Source organism: Oncorhynchus keta, unplaced genomic scaffold, assembly GCF_023373465.1.
Source record: "Oncorhynchus keta strain PuntledgeMale-10-30-2019 unplaced genomic scaffold, Oket_V2 Un_scaffold_3114_pilon_pilon, whole genome shotgun sequence".
NCBI lineage: Eukaryota > Metazoa > Chordata > Actinopteri > Salmoniformes > Salmonidae > Oncorhynchus > Oncorhynchus keta.
The window spans coordinates 55,623-78,323 of NW_026290913.1; the positions used below are offsets into that span (position 1 = coordinate 55,623).

Consider the following 22,701-nt stretch of genomic DNA (forward strand, 5'->3'; position numbering starts at 1 on the left):
TTTGTGCAAAACTATTTTATTTACAAAACAAAATGGCACAAAGTGACAGGGGGGGTTGTGGATGGGGGCAGTCATATGGGGGGGTTGTGGATGGGGGCAGTCATATACACACACCGTAACTATTCAGTCCTTCAGCTTCAGACCCTTGATGACCACACCCCCACTAGTGGATTGGCCGGTGCATATATACAGTAGAGCACTATATAGGGAATAGGGTGTAACTGAGATCTGTAAAGATATGTTGGCCAAAGGGGGTAGGTGTATATGATGGAGTGTGTGTGTGAGAGAAAGAAGGAGAGTGGGAGTGAGTGTGTATATGTGAGAGAGTTGGGGTGTAGAGGAGTGTGTCTGTGTGTGAGATGAATGAGTGTGTGTGAGGCCAAAACATTTGGAGCTAAATTAAGATGTCTTTAGCACCTCGGTCACATCATCCAGCTGTTACATCTACATTCACCACTGGAGGCTGCTGAGGGGAGGACGGCTCATAATGGATGGAACAGAGTAAAGGGAATGGCATCAAACACATGAAAACCATGTGTTTGATACCATTCCACTCCAGCCATTACCACGAGCACATCCTCCCCAATTAAAGGGGCCACCAAATACCTGTGACATTCACCCCTCCCTCTGGTCTGAAACCAGAGGTTACAAATAGGGTCGAGTTTTTCCTGGTCAGGAGGTTTTATGGGGCCATACATGTTGGTGCTTTTCCATTGAGACTTACTCACACTAGTGGGTCATCAGTGTATTAATGTAATATCTAGTGTTATCAGGAGGTTGATGCTAAAGACTTGGGGCAGGCAGAATCAACAACCTCCACATCATTGAAGACAGTAGCTTTGTGAGAAGGTGTTAAAGTTCATAGTTAGCCATGGGCTGGGCTTGGCTCCAAGTCAGAACAGGTCCACTGGAGCCATGGCCCAGTGAGACACAGGTGCCGACCCGGGTAGACAGAAACAGAAAAGTCTGAGTATTTTGGTAAAACACTGGGGTAAATCCTCATTGGAAACTCACCAATAGTGCACTACTTTTGACTAGAGCCCTATGTGGCAGTGGGTGTAATGTAGTGCATGACACAGAAAGAAGGGTATGATTGGAGATTCCCTATAAAATGCACTACTTCTCACCACCAGAGCCCTTGGACCCTGTTTAAAAGTGGTGCACTATGTAATGAATAGGTTGCCATTTGTGACAAAAAGGTAGCCTTTAAAACAGAACAGCAGCAGTGAGAGGTTCTGGTCAGTCATTATCAAGGTAATATTCAATCACTCAAGCACATTAGAGCATCATTTAGATGACGACATTACACCAACGTGTTTGGTAAATCATAATATTCTACGTTAAAACATTCTAAAAGGCTGCTTTCAGCCTCACTCCTCTCCAACACAACTAGCAATATTTACACAATCAGCTAACAGGACTGGAGACGACATTCAATCCTCTAGACCAGAGACCGTCTGCCTGTCCCAAATGGATCACTATGCCCTATGTAGTTTAACCGTTTTGGGCCAGATGCTCAAAGGGCAGCCACATAGGGCACTGGTTGCTAGTAGTGTACTGCATAGGGAATAGTGTGCCATTTCAGACTCTCTGTCGCTCCAGTCTGGGCCCCCCTCCCTCCTATGTTACACTCTCCAGGTGTGCATCCAAAATGGCACCCTATTCCTTAAATACACAAGTGTACAAAACATTATGAACACCTGCTCTTTCCATGATAGACTGATCAGGTGAATGCTATGATTTCTTATTGATGTCACTTGTTAAATCCAATTCAAATCAATGTAGATGAATGATTAGAGACCGGTTAAAGAAGGATTGTGGAGCCTTGAGACAGATTGTGTATGTGTGCCATTCAGAGGGTGACAGATTTAGGTGCCTTTGATCGGGATATGGTAGTAGATGCCAGTTTGAGTGCGTCAAGAACGGCAACACTGCTGGATTTGTCACGTTCAACAGTTTCCTGTGTGTCTCAATAATGGTTCACCACCCAAAAGATATCCAGCCAACTTGACAACTGTGAGAAGCATTGGAGTCAACATGGGCCAGCATCCCTGTGGAACGCTTTCGACACCTTGTAGAGTCCATGTCCCAACGAATTGAGGCTGTTCTGAGGGCAAAAGGAGGTGCAACTCAATATTAGGAATGGTGTTCCTAATGTTTTGTACACTGTATTTTTGACCAGGGCCCACAGGGCTATATAGGGTGTCATCTGGGACACAGAGTTGTGGTCATCTTTAAAGTCTCCTCCTGTAGTAGAGTCATCCCAGCCTCCCTCTCTCTCCCTTCTACACATCCTCATCCTTGCTTTCAGTGTATTTTTATATGAGAATAGAAAATAAACAAGAACAGAGGGGAGGAAGAGCAGGAAGAAGAGGAAGCCATAACAGAGTGGAAGGTGAGGGGAAGCAGAGAGGACTGGGTGAAGAGGATGAGGGACAGAACCAGGGACAGGCGGTTAGAGGTGTATGCCAGTTTGCTGGCCACCAGGGAAGGGTCTCTCTGGGGCTGGGGCAGAAGTAGATGGGGGAGAGGTAGTGAGACAGGAATAGGTGTAGCAGGGTGATTGTTAGGAGTATTGACAGGGTTAGAGACAGGACAGTGTGTGCATCAGCCGGCCAGTTTGCTGGCCACCAGGGAAGGTTTCCTCTGAGGCAGGTCCTGAGGTGTGGGGATATGGTCTCCTGTGATCTCTCCTCCACCGCTCTTCTCTGACGTAGCTGCAGGAAGCTGCTTGTTCTTCACCTTGGCCTTGGCCATGTTGTAGTCCCCAGAGTCAAAATACTTTTGCTGCAGAGAGAGAATGTTCAACTTAAAACAAGCTGTAACTTGTTTTAAATACATAGTCTAATTGATGATGAGAGAGAAACAACTCTGTGCTTGTGGAGATAGGTTAGGAGAGAAGGTAGGGCAGTAGGTAGGGCTGTGGACTCACCCCCTTGGTCAGGCGTTTGCGTAGCAGGTCGGAGCCTCCAGGTTTGTGCCCCAGGTTTGGGTAGCGAGCCTTCAACTTGGCCTCCTCAACCTTCTCTGGACTGGTCACCTTGTCGTCCATCTCCTGAAACCCAAACAACAATTGAAAGCTTTTCTGTGGCGCAGCTGGCTAAAGGCATTGTCAAGCGGGCGGTCACGTGTTTGCGAGGCATTGTGCCCAGGGTTCGAGCCGTTGTACGGACAGTGTACCCAAAGCTATGCTAAGCAAACACACTGTCGTCTGTCACATCAGCTCCTGAAAACACCTGCACAACACATACGCCACCCACATGGACAACACATGCGGAGGGAGCAGGGCTGTTACTACTGGTAGGGAAGTCAAGCTTTCAGCCTGCTGCACAGACCCTATGGACGCTCTAGTCTAGAGCGCCTGGTTAAATTGTGCTAAAAACTGCAACTCTGCTGGGTTTTCACGCTCAACTGTTTGCCCATGTGTATTAAGAATGGTCCACCACACAAAGGACATCCAGCCAACTTGACAACTGTGGGAAGCATTGGAGTCAACATGGCCACCATCCCTGTGGAATGCTTTCCACACCTTGTAGTCCATACCCCAACGAATTGAGGCTGTTCTGAGGGCAAAAGGGAGTGCGACTAAATTTTTGTAAGGTGTTCCTAATGTTCTCACAGATATTGTCACAGAGATGTCAAGTTGTCATCTAATCGACAACTCTGCAAAAAAAAGAAACGTCCCTTTTTCAGGACCGTCTTTCAAAGATATTTGGAATTTTATGAATTAACTTAACAGATCTTCATTGTAAAGGGTTTAAACACCGTTTCCCATGCTTGTTCTATAAACCATAAACAATTAATGAGCATGGAGCTGTGGAACGGTCATTAAGACACTAACAACTTACAGAAGGTAGGCGATTAAGGTCACAGTTATGAAAACTTAGGACACTAAAAAAAGAGGCCTTTCTACGGACTCTGAAAAACACCAAAAGCAAGATGCCCAGGGTCCCTGCTCATCTGTGTGAATGTACCTTAGGCATGCTGCAAGGAGTGGCCAGGGCAATAAATTGCAATGTCCATACTCGGAGACGCCTACGACAGCACTACAGGGAGACAGGACGGACAGCTGAGCGTCCCAGCGTCCTCACAGTGGCAGACCACGTGTAACAACACCTGCACAGGATCGGTACAGCCGATCACCACACCTGCGGGACAGGTACAGGATGGCAACAACAACTGCCTGAGTTACACCAGGAATGCACAAACCCTCCATCAGAGCTCAGGCTGTCCACAATACGCTGAGAGATGCTGGACTTGTAGGCCTGTAGTATGGCAGGTCCTCACCGGCAACAACGTCGCCTATGGGCACAAACCCACTGTCGCTGGACCAGACAGGACTGGCAAAAAGTGCTCTTCACTGACGAGTTGCGGTTTCGTCTCACCAGAGGCGATGGTCAGATTTGGGTTTATCATCGAAGGACTGAGCATTACACTGAGGCCTGTACTCTGGCGAGGGATCGATGTGGAGGTGGAGGGTCCGTCATGGTCTTGGGCGGTGTGTCACAGCATCATCGGAATCAGCTTGTTGTCATTGCAGGCAATCTCAACACTGTGCGTTACAGGGAAGACATCCTCCTCCCTCATGTGGTACCCTTCCTGCAGGCTCATCCTGACATGACCCTCCAGCATGACAATGCCACCAGCCACACTGCTCGTTCTGTGCGTGGTTTCCTTCAAGACATGAATATCAGTGTTCGGCCATGGCCAGCGAAGAGCCTGGATCTCAATCCCATTGGGAAAGTCTGGGACCTGTTGGATCAGAGGGTGAGGGCCATTCCCCCCCAGAAATGTCCAGGAACTTGCAGGTACCTTGGTGGAAGAGTGGGGTTACATCACACAGCAAGAACTGGCAAATCTGGTGCAGTCCATGAGGAGGAGATGCACTGCAGTACTTAATGCAGCTACACCAGATACTGACTGTTAATTTTGACCCCCCTCCCCTTTGTTCAGGGACACATTATTCCATTTTTGTTAGTCACATGCCTGTGGAACTTGTTCAGTTTATGTATCAGTTGTTGAATCTTGTTATGTTCATACAAATATTTACACATGTTAAGTTTGCTGAAAATAAACTCAGTTGACAGTGAGAGGACATTTCTTTTTTTGCTGAGTTTAGCTAGTTAGCTACCTAGCTAAGGACAAAACAAACACTGGCCTTCAGTACAGCGAGGGGCGAGTCACTGTTGACAGACAGCCAGACTGCCTTCTTTAGAGTAGACAACAGTAGTCAAGCCACTGAAAGCAACATAACTTCGCTAACGTTAGATGGCTTTGATGGTGGTAGGCAGTAAGTTATAGCACTTGTTGGTTAATGTGGTCAAAACTATAGCTGGCTAATGTGCCAATGAATGTTTGTTAGCAAGCTGCTAAAATAGACACAAACCGACATATTTAACGTTAACTCGTTAGGTCAATATCCAACAAGCAAGTCAATTAACTAACGTTGGTTATTACTTTAGGAAAAACAATAATTGGGGTATTTGTTCTGCTTGTACTTAACAAATAATCATTACTTGATTAGTTAACGTTAGCATTGTGGGCAGCTAACGTTAACTGTCGAAGCTAGCTACCACGTTAGCTAGATGAAATCCGACCTTAGTTAACGTTAGCTTAATATATACGACTGCAAATAGTTATGGAAAACAGCTTGATTAGATATCAACTGGCATTTATTAAGCAAACTGATATTGTTGTTGATAATCACGGTTGCTAGTTAGAAAGGATTAACGCTAACGTTAGCTAAAAACCTGCCAAATCATATGATAGCGTGCATTGCAGTGCAGCTTGACTGTCGTTGGTTAGCAAGTGGTTGTGTTTAAGGCATATAAACGTACATTCTGGTCATTGACCACCGTCTCCTCCGTCGTCTTTGTCCCCTCAATTTCCTCCGACATTTCAGTGTAACCTCGATCCCTGGCAAAGTCGAAAAGTAAACACAATCTGAACTAAATCCTTGCCCTGGCTTCCTCTCCCCATACGAATCCGTCCGACCGTTAACTATCAGCCCGCACAAATATGGCTGCCCGATCTGACGTCATTCTTTAGCAGAGGCGCGCTCATCCATCTTCCTCTAAAAACTGTCGCTTGATATTTGAGCAAGACAAATGTAGAGCCTTTTGTTGAGCATCAACTTTACTCGATTTAATTCATGCAACCGACATTCACTACAATAGTTGACATCAAATTTGAAGTGGCGTTTCCCAGTATATTGCATGATGGTAAATGTCGTTTGTTTTGCTGTAATGATAATGGACTGCATCAGAAGGCTTTGGTCATCAAGTCCAATGTCATGAAATAAGCTAAATTATACACATTCTTCCTTTGATGGACCATGATCCATAGGTTATAATGAAGGCCAGTGATTGTGGGGGAACTGCCAGAGCTGAACCAGTGACTCTGTGGTTATGGAGCGTGGCCACCACCTGTGCCATGACCTCTTGGCAGTTGAAGCCTGCAGCAGTAGGCCTACACTAAGAAAGAAGGGTCAGGTTACATATATTAGTGATTTGCAGACAGAACAAAAGTGTTATTTAATTGACAAGGATTTGAATGTGGCTCCTCAGTGTGTATTCTTTGTCTTCTCCACAGGCCACTTGATCCTGTACATCTGACCCCAGGACCAACCTGCTATGACCAATGAGGACTTAAAACAGTCATTTTATACCACTGTAGAAATACTGACTCATTTTCATCATCTTTATCATATGTATAAGGATATGTTTTACATCAGTCGACATAACATGGACCTCAGTTGTCCAAAACACTCAAAATAAAAGACACACAGACACAATGCAGCTTTCAAGATTGCTTTAAGATATAGATATATTTTCAGATCTGAGTTAATGTCAAAAATACACATTATGATTTACAGAGTTTTGCACTAGATCATAATGCTGAGGATGATAGATGTCACATAAGCAGTAACTGAAATATTCATTTAAATATTAAATAACTGACGGTAAACAAAGAAAATGATGTAAACACTAAAGCTACATGTTACTCTCTATTGCAACACTTTAAAGATTTGTTTTTGTAACAGTACAAAAAAAACATTAGAATTTTACTCCTTTTGATTTCCAGTCGTGGAAATACACAGTGCGCTTTTTCAATGTCTTCTTGTAATTTTCTCAGTCTCTTGATTGCTTGTTCTGGTCAGTCAGTGGTCCATGGTCACTAATGTTTTTTTGATGTGTGTTTTAGCATGTCTTTAATACATTTTCTACATGTATAAAGATGTGTTTGAGAGTCACAAAAAACAGCAGGGTTCTGTAGGGCCAGGAGTTGTTCATGGTCAGATGGTCAGCAAAATCTCCAGGCCTTAGGTATCTGGGACGGAGCCTGTCTGGACTGTTCCACACGAGAACGCTCTGAGCGTGTATACGTCAGTGTAGTTAGAGGAGTGTGTGTGTGTGTCAGTGCAGATAGAGGTGTGTGTGTGTGTCAGTGCAGATAGAGGAGTGTGTGTGTGTGTCAGTGCAGATAGAGGTGTGTGTGTGTGTGTCAGTGCAGATAGAGTGTGTGTGTGTGTGTGTGTCAGTGCAGATAGAGGTGTGTGTGTGTGTGTGTCAGTGCAGATAGTGTGTGTGTGTGTGTCAGCAGCGCGGGGAGAAGGCTGGGTCAGCTGGGGACTCTGTGTAGGACTTGAGTTCGTAGGCCGCTCCACTGTCTACCTCCATAGACTTCCTACTGAACAGCAGTCTGATATCCCTGTGGAGGTACACTTTACCTGACCTGGAGGTCTGGAACCTGGATTGGGGGGGTGTGAAGAAAGAGCTAGATTAGTGCCCGTACAATGTCTTCCTGTTCAGTTTGGTCTTCTGTCCAGTCTTGACTAACAGGTCATCTATTTGACTGACAGGTGAGATGTGATTGACAGGTCAGCTGAGCCAGGCGTCTTTCTTACCTCAGGTGAATGAGGTAGCGCAGGATGCGTTCCTGGCCGAGGGAGAGGGCTTTCCTGCTGCTGCCGGGTGTGTGTGTGTTGTCTGGGATGCCGTGTTTGTGTGAGTGTGTGCTGTCCCGTCGAACGGGGACAGAAAAGGTCCTCTGACGGAGGAAGGTCTGGTGGCCGGCAGGCATGGCTCTCAGGTCATACACCACCACAAACATCTTCACCACCGTCTTATTGGGGTTAAATAAGGTCTGGGCGAGAGAGCGAGAGAGAGGGTGAGAGAGAGAGGGCAGGAGAGAGAGGGAGATAGGGCAGGAGAGAGAGATGGCAGGAGAGAGAGAGAGAAAATGGGCGGAAGAGAGCAAGAGAGAGAGAGAAAGTAGGCGGGAGAGAGGAAAAGAGAAGGGGTTAACACACTACAGTAGTGTATTTCTGTCCCCACTTAAGGTCCCCCTCTCCTAACTCTCTGCTGGAACGGGAGCTGGCCCATCTTTCCTTTGTTCTCTCTGTCTGGAGTTATTATGTCAGCAACAGTGACACGCATGCACACACATTTAAACAAAAGTCTTCAATGTGTATAAACCACAGAGTGAAAATCTGTCCTTACCACTTGAATGGTTCCTGATGGAGGGACGCGGTAGCCCCGTTTACCCAGAGTCTCCAGGTTGATGACTCCCTGTAACAAAAACAACACACACACTATTAATATTGATCTGCAATGTGAGCAGTAAGTGTGTGTGTGCATACACACACACACACACACACACACACACACACACACACACACACACACACACACACACACACACACACCATCATCTCATGTTTCAGCATGATAATGCACAGCCCCATGTTGCAGCTCGAGGGTCTGTACACAACTCCTGGAAGCTGAAAATGTCCCAGTTCTTCCATGGCCTGCATACTCACCAGACATGCCACCCATCGAGCATGTTTGGGAGGCTCTGGATCAACGTGTACAAAAGCGCGTTCCAGTTCCCGCCAATATCCAGGAACTTTGCACAGCCATTGAAGAGGAGTGGGACAACATTCCACAGGCCTGATCAACTCTATGTGCCGCGCTGCATGAGGTGGTCACACCAGATACTGACTGCTTTTTCAGTCATGTGAAAACCATAGTGTAGGGCCTAATTTATTCATTTCATTTTTTTTGTACCTTTATTTAACTAGGCAAGTTAGTTAAGAACAAATTCTTATTTTCAATGACGGCCTAGGAACAGTGGGTTAACTGCCTGTTCAGGGCAGAACGACAGATTTGTACCTTGTCAGCTCGGGGGTTTGAACTTGCAACTAGGCTACCCTGCCACCCCAATTGACTTATTACCTTATATGAACTGTAGCTCAGTAAAATATTTGAAATTGTTGCATTTATATTTTTGTTCAGTGCATATAAAGTGTGTGGGGGATATATATAATATGTCTGTGTATGTACTGTATGTGTGTCTCACCATGTATGGCGAGGGTGCGTTGTCGTCAGAGATGCTGTAGAAGGAAACGTCAACGGGGAAGGTCATGTGACTGGGGCAGAAGGTTCCGGAAGCACCCACCTCGGCCATGAAACCCTCCACCGACCCCAACGGCTCCAGGCGGTAGTTCAACACACACTCCTGTAACACACACATGCTTTAGGTACAATGCATGTACACTTATGTGACGTGAGTGAGTGAGTGAGTGAGTGAGTGAGTGAGTGAGTGAGTGGTACCTCAAAGTTGCCCAGTAGACTGAGGCTGGCAGGTGGAGCACTGGCACTGAACAGCGGCTGAGGTTCTTCTGACTCCTCCACTCTCTTCACACACACTCTTCACAACAGAACACACAGTAGAGGGTTAAAAACGGTTTCACACACACATTGGTCGATTGATTAATTTGTTGAATCATGAGAATTAGAGATGGCTTACAGACCCTGCAACCCTCGGATGATTTGGACATGCACGAAATATGCTAATATCAGCCCCATGACTTGAATGGGATTTGTGCCACAAATGCTAGAATATTCCTATTTGGAAACAGTGCCCAGGGAAGCTAAACCCAATCATTAATTGCTGTCATGCAGTCTAAATCTGAATTATGATTCAACATGACTAATACTGTATATTCAAACACTATCAAACCTTAATCAGCTATGTATGTAGAAGCATCATCCCCGGTCAAACGGACCTCTAATCCCTAATCCACACAGTAACCCAGCGGCCAGATCAGAGCAGAGCAGGGCCTCTGACTGTAGAGCTGTGTACAGCTGCCATTTTGAGTTGAGCCTCAGTGTCAGGCCAGTAGCAACAGTACTAGCAATACAGCCGCCAGAACAGCAGGTGGCAGTGTGAGAGGACAGGACAGGGCTACAGTACAGTACAGGCCTGGACTGACTGAACACTGATGTCTAGTAAGAACATAATCTCACCTACCAGTCGGCTTGCTCTCTATTGAACCTCTAAGTGGTAGCAATTGAGTTTGAGGACAAGGTTATTAAGGACCTAACTCTGACCATGGATCTATGGTGTGTACATGATGAGTCTAAATCAAATCAGACTTTATTGGTCACATACACATGGTTAGCAGATGTTAATGTGAGTGTAGCGAAATGCTTGTGCTTCTAGTTCCGACAGTGCAGTAATATCTAACAAGTAATCTAACAAATTCACAACGACTACCTTATACACACAAATGTAAAGGGATGGAATAAGAATATGTACATATGGATGAGCGATGGCCGTGTGGCATAGGCAAGATGCAGTAGATGGTATAGAGTACAATGTATACATATAAGATGAGTAATGTAGGATATGTAAACATTATTAAAATTGCGTTATTTAAAGTGACTAATGATACTTTTATTAAATCCATTTATTAAAGTGGCCAGAGATTTGAGTCTGTATGTTGACAGCAGCCACTCTGTGTTAGTGATGGCTGTTTAACAGTCTGATGGCCTTGAGATAGAAGCTGTTTTTCAGTCTCTTGGTCCCAACTTTGATGCACCTGTACTGACCTCGCCTTGTGGATGATAGCGGGGTGAACAGGCCGTGGCTCAGGTGGTTTATATCCTTGATGATCTTTTTGGCCTTCCTGTGACATCGGGTGGTGTAGGTGTCCTGGAGGGAAGGTAGTTTGCTCCCGGTGATGCGTTGTGCAGACCGCACTACGCTCTGCAGTTGCCATACCAGGCGGTGATACAGCCCGACAGGATGCTCTTGATTGTGCATCTGTAAAAGTTTATGAATGTTTTAGGCGACAAGCCAAATTTCTTCAACCTCCTGAGGTTGAAGAGGCGCTGTTGCGGCTTCTTCACCACGCTGTCTTGTGTGGGTGGACCATTTCAGTTTGTCTGTGACGTGTACGCTGAGGATCTTGAAACTTTCCACCTTCTCCACTACTGTCCCTCAGATGTGGATGGTGTTCTGCCTCTGCTGTTTCCTGAAGTCCACAATCATCTCCTTTGTTTTGTTGACGTTGAGTGTGAGGTTATTTTCCTGACACACTCTGAGGGCCCTCACCTCCTCCCTGTAGGCCGTCTCGTCATTGTTGGTAATAAAGCCTACCACTGTAGTGTCGTCTGCAAACTTGATGATTGAGTTGGAGGCGTGCATGGCCACGCAGTCATGGGTGAACAGGAGAGGGCTGAGAACGCACCCTCGTGGAGCCCCAGTGTTGAGGATCAGCGGGGTGGAGATGTTGTTTCCTACCCTCACGACCTGGGGGCGGCCCGTCAGAAAGTCCAGGACCCAGGTGCACAGGGCAGGGTCGAAACCCAAGGTCTCGAGCTTAAAGACGAGTTCGGAGGGTACTATGGTGTTGAATGCTGAGCTGTAGTCAATGAACAGCATTCTTACATAGGTATTCCTCTTGTCCAGATAGGATAGGGCAGTGTGCAGTGTGATGGCGATTGCGTCGTCAGTGGACCTATTTGGGCGGTAAGCAAATTGGACTGGATCTAGGGTATCAGTTAGAGTGGACGTGATATGATTCTTGACTAGTCTCTCAAAGCACTTCATGATGACAGAAGTGAGTGCTATGGGGCGGTAGTCATTTAGCTCAGTTACCTTAGCTTTCTTGGGAACAGAAACACTGGTGGCCCTCTTGAAGCATGTGGGGACAGCAGACTGGGATAGGGATTGATTGAATATGTCCGTAAACACACCAGCCAGCTGGTCTGCGCATGCTCGGTGGATGTGGCTAGGGATGCCGTCTGGGCCTGCAGCCTTGCGAGGGTTAACACGTTTAAATGTTTTACTCACGTTGGCCTGTTTTACTCACTGTATTGTCCTCAAAGCGAGAAAAGAAGTTGTTTAATTTGTCTGGGCACAAGACGTCGTTGTCTGCGACGGGGCTGGTTTTCTTTTTGTAATCCGTGATTGACTGTAGACCCTGCTACATACGTCTTGTGTCTGAGCCGTTGAATTGCTATACTGACGCTTTGTTTGTTTGTTTGATTGCCTTGCGGAGGGAATTGCTACACTGTTTGTATTGTGATGTTTCCAGTCACTTTGCCATGATTAAAAGCGGTGGTTCGCGCTTTTAGTTTTGTGCGAATGCTGCTATCAATCCACAGTTTCTGGTTAGGGAAGGTTTTAATAGTCACAGTGGGTACAACATCACTGATGCACTTGCTAATAAACTCGCTCACCGAGTCAGCGTATACGTACGTCAACGTTGTTGTTTGGGGCTACCCGGAATATATCCCAGTCTAAATGTGTGTATGATGTGTGAGTTAGAGATCAGTACCTCTTCCCTGCGGTCCAGGGCAGTCCTTTACAGCTGGTCAGAGAAGAGTCCAGGTCAAAGTAACCAGTCTGAGTTCTCCTCTGAGGAACCTGAGAGAGACAACACACACATTTAATAATACAACACACACAACTGTACACAAAACTTTATTGGCAACATATACATCAAAAAACCCAATTTAAACACTATAGCATGACAGCACACACAAGTATTTAATAATAATAATAACAAAAACAAGCACCACATGAAACACACACACAACTTTAAAATTATTCCATTGTTATGAACAACCTAGTCAGGATCAACAGGAGTTTAGTCAGAGTATTCATACTATTGAGGAGAAGATGAGTCATGTGGCTCCACACTCTCTCTCTGTATGTGTGTGTGTGTGTGTGTGTCTTACAGGGCTGGAGAGCAGGGGCAGGCCGGTACAGGGGTGGAAGGCCTTGGTGAGGGTGGAGTCCAGAGAGTGACGGTTGTGTTTCCTCCGACTGTTACACGGTCTCAGGGGCGAGGGAGAACGCTACGGGGAAGAAAAAAAACACACACTGGCTTTAATACAGCAATTCTCAACAACCATTTTAGACAACTGCCAAATACACTATGTCAAATATCCTTTCTCAAAATCTCTTTGTACTGTTAATCAACATTTTCCAAAAGTGGTAATATACTCTTTCACATAGGCAGGTTTTTAAATTGAAGTTTCTTTGTGTCGGACAAAATAAGCCACACGGATGACATTCAACATGTACTGCCGTGTGAGGTGATTTTCTAATCAGGTGTGCTTGTCTATAGGGACACTCACCAGGACAGTGTTGGGCTCTGTGCCAGGGGGTGTGGTAGCAGGACCGGGGGGGCTGGGGGACTTGGAACCTGGGGGGGGCTGGTTCTCATCCTGGAGACTAGAGGGCTGGGTTCGAGGGCTGCCCTGAGTCCGTGAGGTCGGAGTTCGAGAGACTGTCTGGGTCTGGTTGTGAAACTGAGTCAGAGGTTTCATGTGGTTCTGGATGAGAGCAGTGGTCTGGGTGTGGGTGAGCTTGGTGGTCAAGGTCTGTGCAGTGGTCTGGGTCAGGGTGGTGGTCTGGGTCACTGTCAGGGTCTGGATGGTCCTCAGGATGTTGTCTTTAGGAGAGGAGGGTCTGGGCTCCTCTTGGGGGTGGTTGGGGTGTAAACTCTTTGGAGTCTTGGCCCTGGGACTCTTGGGGCTGAGTAGTGGAGAGGCCTGAGACTGGGGCTGGGGTAGAGGCCGTGGGATGACTAGAGGAGAAGACTGTGGCTGGGGTAGAGGCCGTGGGATGACTAGAGAAGAAGACTGGGGCAGGATTTGGAGTCGGGGGCTGACTTGAGGGTCTTCAAGTGTTGAACAGCCGTTCTGGGCTCTGATTGGACTGTCTGTCTCTGGAGGAGCACCAGCTCTGTCTGTGCTAGCAGGTGTGTGTGAGGGAGTGTGTGTGTCATGGCTGGGTGTGTAGCCGTTGCAGTGGCCACTGCTATGACTGTTGCTGCCTCTGTGTGTGGTGTGTGTGTCAGTGCACAGCGTGTGTGTGCTGTGTGTATGTGGTTTGTGTAGCGGGCTGCTGCTGCGGCTGTGTGTTGGGGACAGAGAGGGGACAGACAGTCTGTCCTGAATCAGTCTGGTAATGTCCTGAACAGCATGAGACAAGAGACTACTGTCTCTCTCTCGCTGTCGGTCTCTCAATGCCTCTCTGTCTCTCAGTGTCTCCCTGACTCTGTCTCTGAGTCTCTCTCCATCTCTGTCCTCTGGGAGTCTCAGTCTGCGGCAGACAACAGGTTTCGGGGACAGCGTCTCCCTGATAATAGCCGCTGCGTCGCCAATGGGCGTGTCGAAAGGGGAGGGCGGGGTGTCTTCGGTGGGCGGAGCTCCCTCTGGCTCTTTGGTCTTGCTGAGCGTGGTGTTGTCAAGGTAACTGTCCCGGACAGGGTTCTTAGTGGGGGTGTCGGGGGTGAAGAGGGCAGGGGGGAGATGGGGGGCGGTCGGGTCGCAAAAGTTGAGGCGCTGAGCGATGCGGGCGATGACTTCCTGTCTCTCCTGGAGCAGCGAGCCAATCAGAGGATTGGTCTCAGAGGAGGGTCTGGGGGAGGGGCACCGCGGGGGCTCTGCCAAAGAATAAGTCTTAAAGGCCCGGAGGGCTTCGGAGCCACGCCCCTTGGAGCTCTCGGCCCCGTTGACGGCCTTCCCATAATCCTCTGTGGTGTGCGTGATGTCATTGGAGGGGTCTGAGGTGAGGGAATAGAGCCACCTGACAGTCTTTCCCCCGGGGGGGAGTGGCAGAGTGGAGGACAGCTTCCTGTGGGGGCGGGGGGAGGGCTGTGGGGAGATGGGGAGGTGGTAGGGGGATGATGTCTGCCCCTTATTGACCCGGGGGAGGTCTGATCCATTCTGGCTAGAATGACCATGGCTGTCTGTGGGGTCCGGGCCTCTCTTACTAGGCAGGGGGAGACTGGCAGGACTGGGGAAGGGGAGGCCAGAGAAAGGCAGAGCCGCTCTGTTGTGGCTCCTCTCGTACAGAGGTGGATTAGGGTTCAGGCCTGGGTTAAGGCTAGGTGTCTTGCTGTAGAGGTTAGGGCTGAGGTTGGGCTTAAGGTTGGGGGTCTTGCTGTAGAGTGGGGCCAGGGTCAGGCCGGTGTGTATGCTACAGGCCAGGGTGGGGTAGGTGGGCTGACGGGGGAGTGACTGGACCCTGAGCCTCAGGGCAACACTCTGAGACACGTTAGGGACAGGGAACAGGTGCTCCGCTGGGGGCTGGGAGAACTGACAGACACACTCCTCATCTGCTGCACTGATCCTGTGGGACAGAAACACGCAGGCTTATAACTTGTGATCACATCAAATTATTTAGTTCACTTCGGAAAGTATTTTATGATCAACATTCAGTAACAATATAGAAAAATAATGGGGAAGTCGTGAAGAGGTTCTTAGTGTATTCTTGTGTGTGTTACCTGTAGAGGAAGGTGTGTGTGTATTACCTATACAGGATGTTTCGGGGTACAATGCCGTGAGAAGCACTGAGCCAGGCACTGAGCTGGGAGAAGAAGACGTAGGAACGAACAGCCAACAGCAGAGTCTTCTCCTCTATAAACCTATCACCGCTCCTAGAGAGAGACAGGGGGAGGAGAGAGAATCAGGCCTTTGCTTTAGCTAGCAATGGCTAAGGAAATTAGCATTAGCAACGATGCCAATGACAATTGTTTTCATGGTCAGTCTTAAAAATATACAATATAGAAAGAGTGGGAGGCCCTGGTGCACAACACCAGTCTCAACGTCAACAGTGAAGAGGCGACTCTGAGATGCTGGCCTTCTAGGCAGAGTTGCAAAGAAAAATATATATCTCAGACTGGCCAATAAAAAGAAAAGATTAAGATGGGCAAAAACACAGACACTGGGCAGAGGAACTCTGCCTAGAAGGCAGCATCCCGTGTGTGTGTGTGTGTGTGTGTGATGTTGTGACTGTGTGGTACAGACTGCAGGGTGTGTGTACATACTGTCCAGTGGCTGCATTGTGTGTGTACATACTGTCGTGGTACAGGCTGCAGTTGTGTGTGTGTGTGTGTGTGTGTGTGTGTGTGTGTGTGTGTGTGTGTGTGTGTGTGTGTGTGTGTACATATTGTAGTGGTACAAGCTGCAGTGTGTGTGTACTAGAGGTCTAGCGATTATGATTTTTCAATGCCGATACCGATTATTGGAGGACCTAAAAGGCCGATACCGATTAATCTGACAATTTTTGTATATTTTTAATGTATTTATTTATTTGTAATAATGACAATTACAACAATACTGAATGAACACTTATTTTAACTTAATATAATACATCAATCAAATCAATGAAGCCTCAAATAAATAATGAAACATGTTCAATTTGGTTTAAATAATGCAAAAACAAAGTGTTGGAAAAGAAAGTAAAAGTGCAATATGTGCCATGTAAGAAAACTAAGGTTTAAGTTCCTTGCTCAGAACATGAGAACATATGAAAGCTGGTGGTTCCTTTTAACATGAATCTTCAATATTCCCAGGTAAGAAGTTTTAGGTTGAGGTTATCATTGGAATTATAGGACTATTTCTCTCTGTACCATTTGTATTTCATATACCTTTGACTACTGGATGTTCTTATAGGCACTTTAGTATTGCAGTGTAACAGTATAGCTTCCGTCCCTCTCCCTTCCCCTACCTAGGCTCGAACCAGGAACACATGGACAACAGCCACCCTCGAAGCATTGTTACCCATCGCTCCACAAAAGCCTCAGCCCTTGCAGAGCAAGGGGAACAACTACTCCAAGTCTCAGAGCGAGTGACGTTTGAAATGCTATTAGCGCGCACCCCGCTAACTAGCTAGCCATTTCACATCGGTTACACCAGCCTAATCTCGGGAGTTGATAAGCTTGAAGTCATAAACAGCGCAATGCTTGAAACATTGCGACGAGCTGCTGGCAAATGCACGAAAGTGCTGTTTGGATGAATGCTTACGAGCCTGCTGCTGCTCAGTCAGACTGCTCTATCAAATATCAAATATAATTATAACATAATAACACACAGAAATATGAGCCTTTGGTCATTAATGTGGTCAAATCCGGGAACTATTATTTAGAAAATAAAACGTTTATTCTTTCAGTGAAATACGGAACCGTTCCGTATTGTATCTAACGGATGGCATCCCGAAGTCTAAATATTGCTGTTACATTGTACTACCTTCAATGTTGTGTCATAATTATGTACAATTCTGGCAAATTAATTACGGCCTTTGTTAGGAGTAAATGGACTTCACACAGTTCGCAATGAGCCTGGCGGCCCAAACTGCTGCATATACCCTGACTGCTTGCACGGAACTCAAGAGGAGTGACAATTTCCCTAGTTATAAGAAATTCATGTTAGCAGGCAATATTAACTAAATTTGCAGGTTTAAAAATATATAATTGTGTATTGATTTTAAAGAAAGGCATTGATGTTTATGGTTAGGTACATTGGTGCAATGACAGTGTCCTGCGCTTGTTAAATCATCACTCGTTTATTGAAGTTGGCTGTGATTCAAAGAGAAATTAATTAATCGGCCATTCCAATTAATCGGTCGACCTCTAATACATACTGTCGTGGTACAGGCTGCAGGGTGTGTGTGTACATACTGTCGTGGTACAGGCTTCAGTGTGTGTGTGTGTGTGTGTGTGTGTGTGTGTGTGTGTGTGTGTGTGTGTGTTGTGTGTGTGTGTGTACGTACTGTCGTGGTACAGGCTGCAGCGTGTGTGTGTGTGTGTGTGTGTGTGTGTGTGTGTGTGTGTATTTCTGTGTGTGTGTGTGTGTCTGTACCATACGTACTGTCGTGGTACAGGCTGCAGCGTGTGTGTGTGTGTGTGTGTGTGTGTGTGTGTGTGTGTGTGTGTGTGTGTGTGTGTGTGTGTGTGTGTGTGTGTGTGTGTGTGTGTGTGTGTGTGTGTGTGTGTGTACGTACTGTCGTGGTACAGGCTGCAGGGGGTGTGTGTACATACTGTCGTGGTACAGGCTTCAGTGTGTGTGTGTGTGTGCACGTACTGTCGTGGTACAGGCTGCACGGTGTGTGTGTGTGTGTGTGTGTGTGTGTGTGTACATACTGTTGTGGTACAGGCTGCAGGGTGTGTGTGTGTGTACATACTGTCGTGGTACAGGCTGCAGGGTGTGTGTGTGTGTGTGTGTGTGTGTGTGTGTGTGTGTGTGTGTGTGTGTGTGTGTGTGTGTGTGTGTGTGTGTGTGTGTGTACATACTGTCGTGGTACAGGCTGCAGGGTGCGTGTGTGTGTACATACTGTCGTGGTACAGGCTGCAGGGTGTGTTTGTGTGTGTACATACATACTGTCGTGGTACAGGCTGCAGGGTGTGTGTGTTTACATACTGTCATGGTACAGGCTGCAGGGTGTGTCTGTGTGTGTGTGTACATACTGTCGTGGTACAGGCTGCAGGGTGTGTGTGTGTGTGTGTGTGTGTGTGTGTGTACATACTGTCGTGGTACAGGCTGCAGGGTGTGTCTGTGTGTGTGTGTACATACTGTCGTGGTACAAAACCCTACAACTATTAAACCCCTACAACTCATCCAGAACGCCGCAGCCCGTCTGGTGTTCAACCTTCCCAAGTTCTCTCACGTCACCCCGCTCCTCCGTTACTTCCACTGGCTTCCATGTTGTGTCGCATCCGCTACAAGACCATGGTGCTTGCCTACGGAGCTGTTAGGGGTAAATGGCACCTCAGTACCTCCAGGCTCTGATCAGGCCCTACACCCAAACAAGGGCACTGCGTTCATCCACCTCTGACTGCTCGCCTCCCTACCACTGAGGAAGTGACAAGTTCCCGCTCAGCCCAGTCAAAACTGTTCATGCTCTGGCTCCCCAATGGTGGAACTAAACTTTGCAGGACTTAAAAGTCAATACCACCTTTTGTATTGATTTTAAAACCCCACCTCTTTAAGGAATACCTAGGATGGATAAAGTAATCCTTCTCACCCCCCTTAAAATATTTAGATGCACTATTGTAAAGTGGCTGTTCCACTGGATGTCATAAGATGAATGCACTGTTTGTACAGGCTGCAGGCTCTGGATAAGAGCTGTCTGCTAAATGACTTAAATGTAAATGTAAATGTACAGGCTGCAGAGTGTGTGTGTGTGTGTGTGTGTGTGTGTGTGTGTGTGTGTGTGTGTGTGTGTGTGTGCATGTACATACTGTCGTGGTACAGGCTGCAGAGTCCATCGCTCCAGTAGCAGAGCATCTTGTTTGATCGCTGGGTCACTGATGGGGTCACTAGGGGGACTCTCGTCTCCATAGCAACAGTCTGGCAGCAGCATCACCTCCACCATGATGGGAATACTGTTCCTCCACAACACACACACCTCCGAGCGCACACGCCGCGCCTGCACACACTTGAACACACACACAGACAGGGGAGGGTAAGTGTGTGTGTGTTACCTGGGGAAATGTGTGTTATCTGTTTGTGTATGTTTGTGGACATTACCTGTGGCAGTTTGTCGCTGCACTCGTGCCTGTGTAGGGGCGGCAGGGCTGACTTTGCAGGGGGGCAGTGCAGCCCCTCTGTGCGACCCTTCACAGAACATTCTGGGGTCCGTCCCTCAGTGATCAACAGGGTCAGGAACACCAGGAAGTCCTCAGCATCGTACTCAAAGAACTCCTCCGTCACCACATCTGGAAGAAGGGGAAAAGGAAAACACTTACACAATTCAAGCAAGAACACGCATTCAGAGATCATAGACAGTGTAGAATGGGATAAGGCATGGAAGTCAGACAAATCAAATGGCAGCAGGCTCCTGTTCTCTTGTAGAGTAGGAGACAACATGCTACAACACCCTGGCCCAGACTAACCACTAAACACAGACAGGAAGGGAGGAAGGACAACACTATTCCTGTTCTGGGGATCATTTTAGAATCTCCACGTCAGCTGAGCACAGAACAACACTCAGACAGAAAAAGAACCGTGTGTTCTGCTGTAGTGTCTGTCCGGTCAGGGTTGGGTCAGGGTGGAGCAACAGTCACAGAAAAAGAACTGTGTGTTCTGCTGTAGTGTCTGTCCGGTCAGCAACAGTTGGTGGAGCAACAGTCAGACACCTCCAAAAATAACTATGTGTTCACAACACAGTGTCTCCGGCGCACCGGTCAGGGTTGGGTCAGGGTGGAGCAACAGTCAGACAGAAAATAACTATGTGTTCTGCTGTAGTGTCTGTCCGGTCAGGGTTGGGTATGGGTGGAGCATTACCTGTCAGACAGAAAAAGAACTGCACTGTGTTCTGCTGTAGTGTCTGTCTGGTCAGGGTTGGGTTTGGGTGGCAGTGCAACAGTCAGACAGAAAGAACATTCTGCTGTAGTGTCTGTCCGGTCAGGGTTGGTTAGGGTGGAGCAACAGTCAGACAGAAAAAGAACTGTGTGTTCTCTGTAGTGTCTGTCCGGTCAGGGTTGGGTTAGGGTGGAGCAACAGTCAGACAGAAAAAGAACTGTGTGTTCTGCTGATCAGTGTCTGTCCGGTCAGGGTTGGGTTAGGGTGGGCAACAGTCAGACAGAAAAAGAACTGTGTGTTCTGCAGTGTCTGTTCGGTCAGGGTTGGGTTAGGGTGGAGCAACAGTCAGACAGAAAAAGAACCTGTGTTCTGCTAGTGTCTAAACACGGTCAGGGTTGGGAGGGTGGAGCAACAGTCAGACAGAAAAAGTTCTGGGGTTCTGCTTAGTGTCTGTCCGGTCAGGGTTGGGCTGGCACAGAACAACACTCAGACAGAAAAAGAACTGTGTGTTCTGCTGTAGTGTCTGTCCGGTCAGGGTTGGGTCAGGGTGGAGCAACAGTCAGACAGAAAAAGAACTGTGTGTTCTGCTGTAGTGTCTGTCCGGTCAGGGTTGGGTTAGGGTGGAGCAACAGTCAGACAGAAAAAGAACTGTGTGTTCTGCTGTAGTGTCTGTCCGGTCAGGGTTGGGTCAGGGTGGAGCAACAGTCAGACAGAAAAAGAACTGTGTGTTCTGCTGTAGTGTCTGTCCGGTCAGGGTTGGGTTAGGGTGGAGCAACAGTCAGACAGAAAAAGAACTGTGTGTTCTGCTGTAGTGTCTGTCCGGTCAGGGTTGGGTCAGGGTGGGGCAACAGTCAGAGAGGTTATGTTCAAACAGAGCCCTGTCCTCCCTACAACCCAGCTCTAACAAAGAACCTCTCAGCTGGCTCTGGGGGTCGCTGTGTGTCTAGTTTGTCTCCGTGTGTCTAGTTTGTCTCCGTGTGTCTAGTTTGTCTGTGTGTGTGTGTGTGTCTGTGTGTGTGTGTGTGTGTGTGTGTGTGTGTGTGTGTGTGTGTGTGTGTGTGGGGGTGTGTGTTTGTGTGTGTGTGTCAGGCAGTCACACACATTCTTCCAGGGAACTCCTCCCACGTGCTCAGAGCTGCTCTCTGCACATGGAGAGAGAACAGTCAACACAGACACAGAGTGGGAGAGAGACAGAAACAGCACAGATAACATGGATCCGGGGAGGGGAGGGGGCTGCAGTCAGCTGTAGGCTGAGACTTAGGGAGTTGGAGAGGGGGTCGGGGAGAGAAACCCAGCGTTGACTGGCTAATGGCTATAGGACAGGTGAGAGTGAGAAGGGAGAGGAGCAGCCTATAGGACTTCCTATACAGTGATCTGCTCTGCTAACCCTCTGCTCCCTCCAAGTGGAGTAGGCTAAATGTAAAGATCTGGCAGGAGGGAAAGAGAGAGGGAAACAAAGGAGGGAAAGAGAGAGAGATCCTCCGTTCCAGTGGGATAGGCCAGAGAAATATGGGACATGGCTGCTCTGGTGTCAGCTTTCTGTTTTTAGTGTGACAATGTGTACAGCGAGTGTGTATTATGTAAGAGGAGAGGTTTATAAAGAGCGGACTGACTGCAGAGCAGCACGCAGGTCTTATTAATAGAACTACTGCTGCTGTCCTGGAGAGGAGCCCACTGATCAGCTGGCCTACCACACACACACACACACACACACACACACACACACACACACACACACACACACACACACACACACACACACGAAACATTAAACACATGAAACATTAAACACACAGTGAGTGGATATATTACTTGTGGTAGGCAGTAGTGTGAGCTTCTCCATGGTATTTCTGATTTTTAGAACGACAGATTTGTACCTTGTCAGCTCGGGGTTTGAACTCACAACCTTCCGGTTACTAGTCCAACGCTCTAACCACTAGGCTACCCTGCCTCCCCAGGGTAGCCTAGATTACCGTTACAGCAGGGCAGGCCCCTCTGGGATAAATACTACACTACAACTACTCAACACTAACCATACCCCCACTAACACCAACCAGCATGAACCATACCCCCATTAACACCAACCAGCATGAACCATACCCCCACTAACACCAACCAGCATTAACCATACCCCCCCACTAACACCAACCAGCATGAACCATACCCCCCATTAACACCAACCAGCATGAACCATACCCCCCACTAACACCAACCAGCATTAACCATACCCCCACTAACACCAACCAGCATGAACCATACCCCCACTAACACCAACCAGCATAACCATACCCCCACTAACACCAACCAGCATTAA

At 47.6% G+C, this 22,701-nt stretch overlaps 2 protein-coding genes and 1 long non-coding RNA gene across 4 annotated transcripts in view; 1 reads left to right on the plus strand and 2 right to left on the minus strand.

Annotated features, from left to right (window-relative positions):
* LOC118372197 (cAMP-regulated phosphoprotein 19-like) lies at positions 1-6,033 on the minus strand. Its single transcript, XM_035757987.2, has 3 exons — positions 5,838-6,033; positions 2,933-3,055; positions 1-2,787 (listed from the first exon to the last, which is right to left on the minus strand). The coding sequence occupies exons 1-3, from the start codon at positions 5,895-5,897 to the stop codon at positions 2,608-2,610; spliced, it is 363 nt and encodes a 120-aa protein (XP_035613880.2). The 5' UTR covers positions 5,898-6,033; the 3' UTR covers positions 1-2,607.
* Positions 4,522-7,064, plus strand: LOC118383389 (uncharacterized). Its single transcript, XR_004825568.2, has 3 exons — positions 4,522-5,290; positions 6,346-6,486; positions 6,592-7,064. It is a non-coding gene; the product is annotated as an uncharacterized LOC118383389 (long non-coding RNA).
* LOC118372196 (protein FAM214A-like) overlaps positions 6,796-22,701 on the minus strand; it is a 27,822-nt gene continuing 11,916 nt past the window's right edge. Inside the window, exons 2-12 of one of the 2 annotated variants that reach the window (XM_052515797.1) lie at positions 19,614-19,801; positions 19,325-19,521; positions 15,617-15,742; positions 13,434-15,435; positions 13,032-13,151; positions 12,629-12,717; positions 9,615-9,711; positions 9,361-9,519; positions 8,502-8,570; positions 7,907-8,145; positions 6,796-7,749 (exon numbers count right to left, since the gene is read on the minus strand). In XM_052515797.1, the coding sequence (XP_052371757.1) occupies positions 7,596-7,749; positions 7,907-8,145; positions 8,502-8,570; positions 9,361-9,519; positions 9,615-9,711; positions 12,629-12,717; positions 13,032-13,151; positions 13,434-15,435; positions 15,617-15,742; positions 19,325-19,521; positions 19,614-19,801 (3,440 nt within the window). In that variant the 3' untranslated portion in view covers positions 6,796-7,595. Of the gene's footprint in view, positions 7,750-7,906; positions 8,146-8,501; positions 8,571-9,360; positions 9,520-9,614; positions 9,712-12,628; positions 12,718-13,031; positions 13,152-13,433; positions 15,436-15,616; positions 15,743-18,609; positions 18,717-19,324; positions 19,522-19,613; positions 19,802-22,701 lie in introns of those variants that run through there. The other variant, XM_052515798.1, reaches the window with a different exon arrangement.

What these genes read in the sequence shown, in the direction of transcription:
- LOC118372197 (XM_035757987.2), bottom strand. Translation starts at nt 5,897, where the DNA reads ATGTCGGAGGAAATTGAGGGGACAAAGACGACGGAGGAGACGGTGGTC. An exon ending in CGGTGGTCAATGACCAGAAT is followed by an intron (nt 3,056 to 5,837) that starts GTACGTTTATAT and finishes TTTGGGTTTCAG; the next exon opens with GAGATGGACGACAAGGTGAC. An exon ending in GCAAACGCCTGACCAAGGGG is followed by an intron (nt 2,788 to 2,932) that starts GTGAGTCCACAG and finishes CTCTCTCTGCAG; the next exon opens with CAAAAGTATTTTGACTCTGG.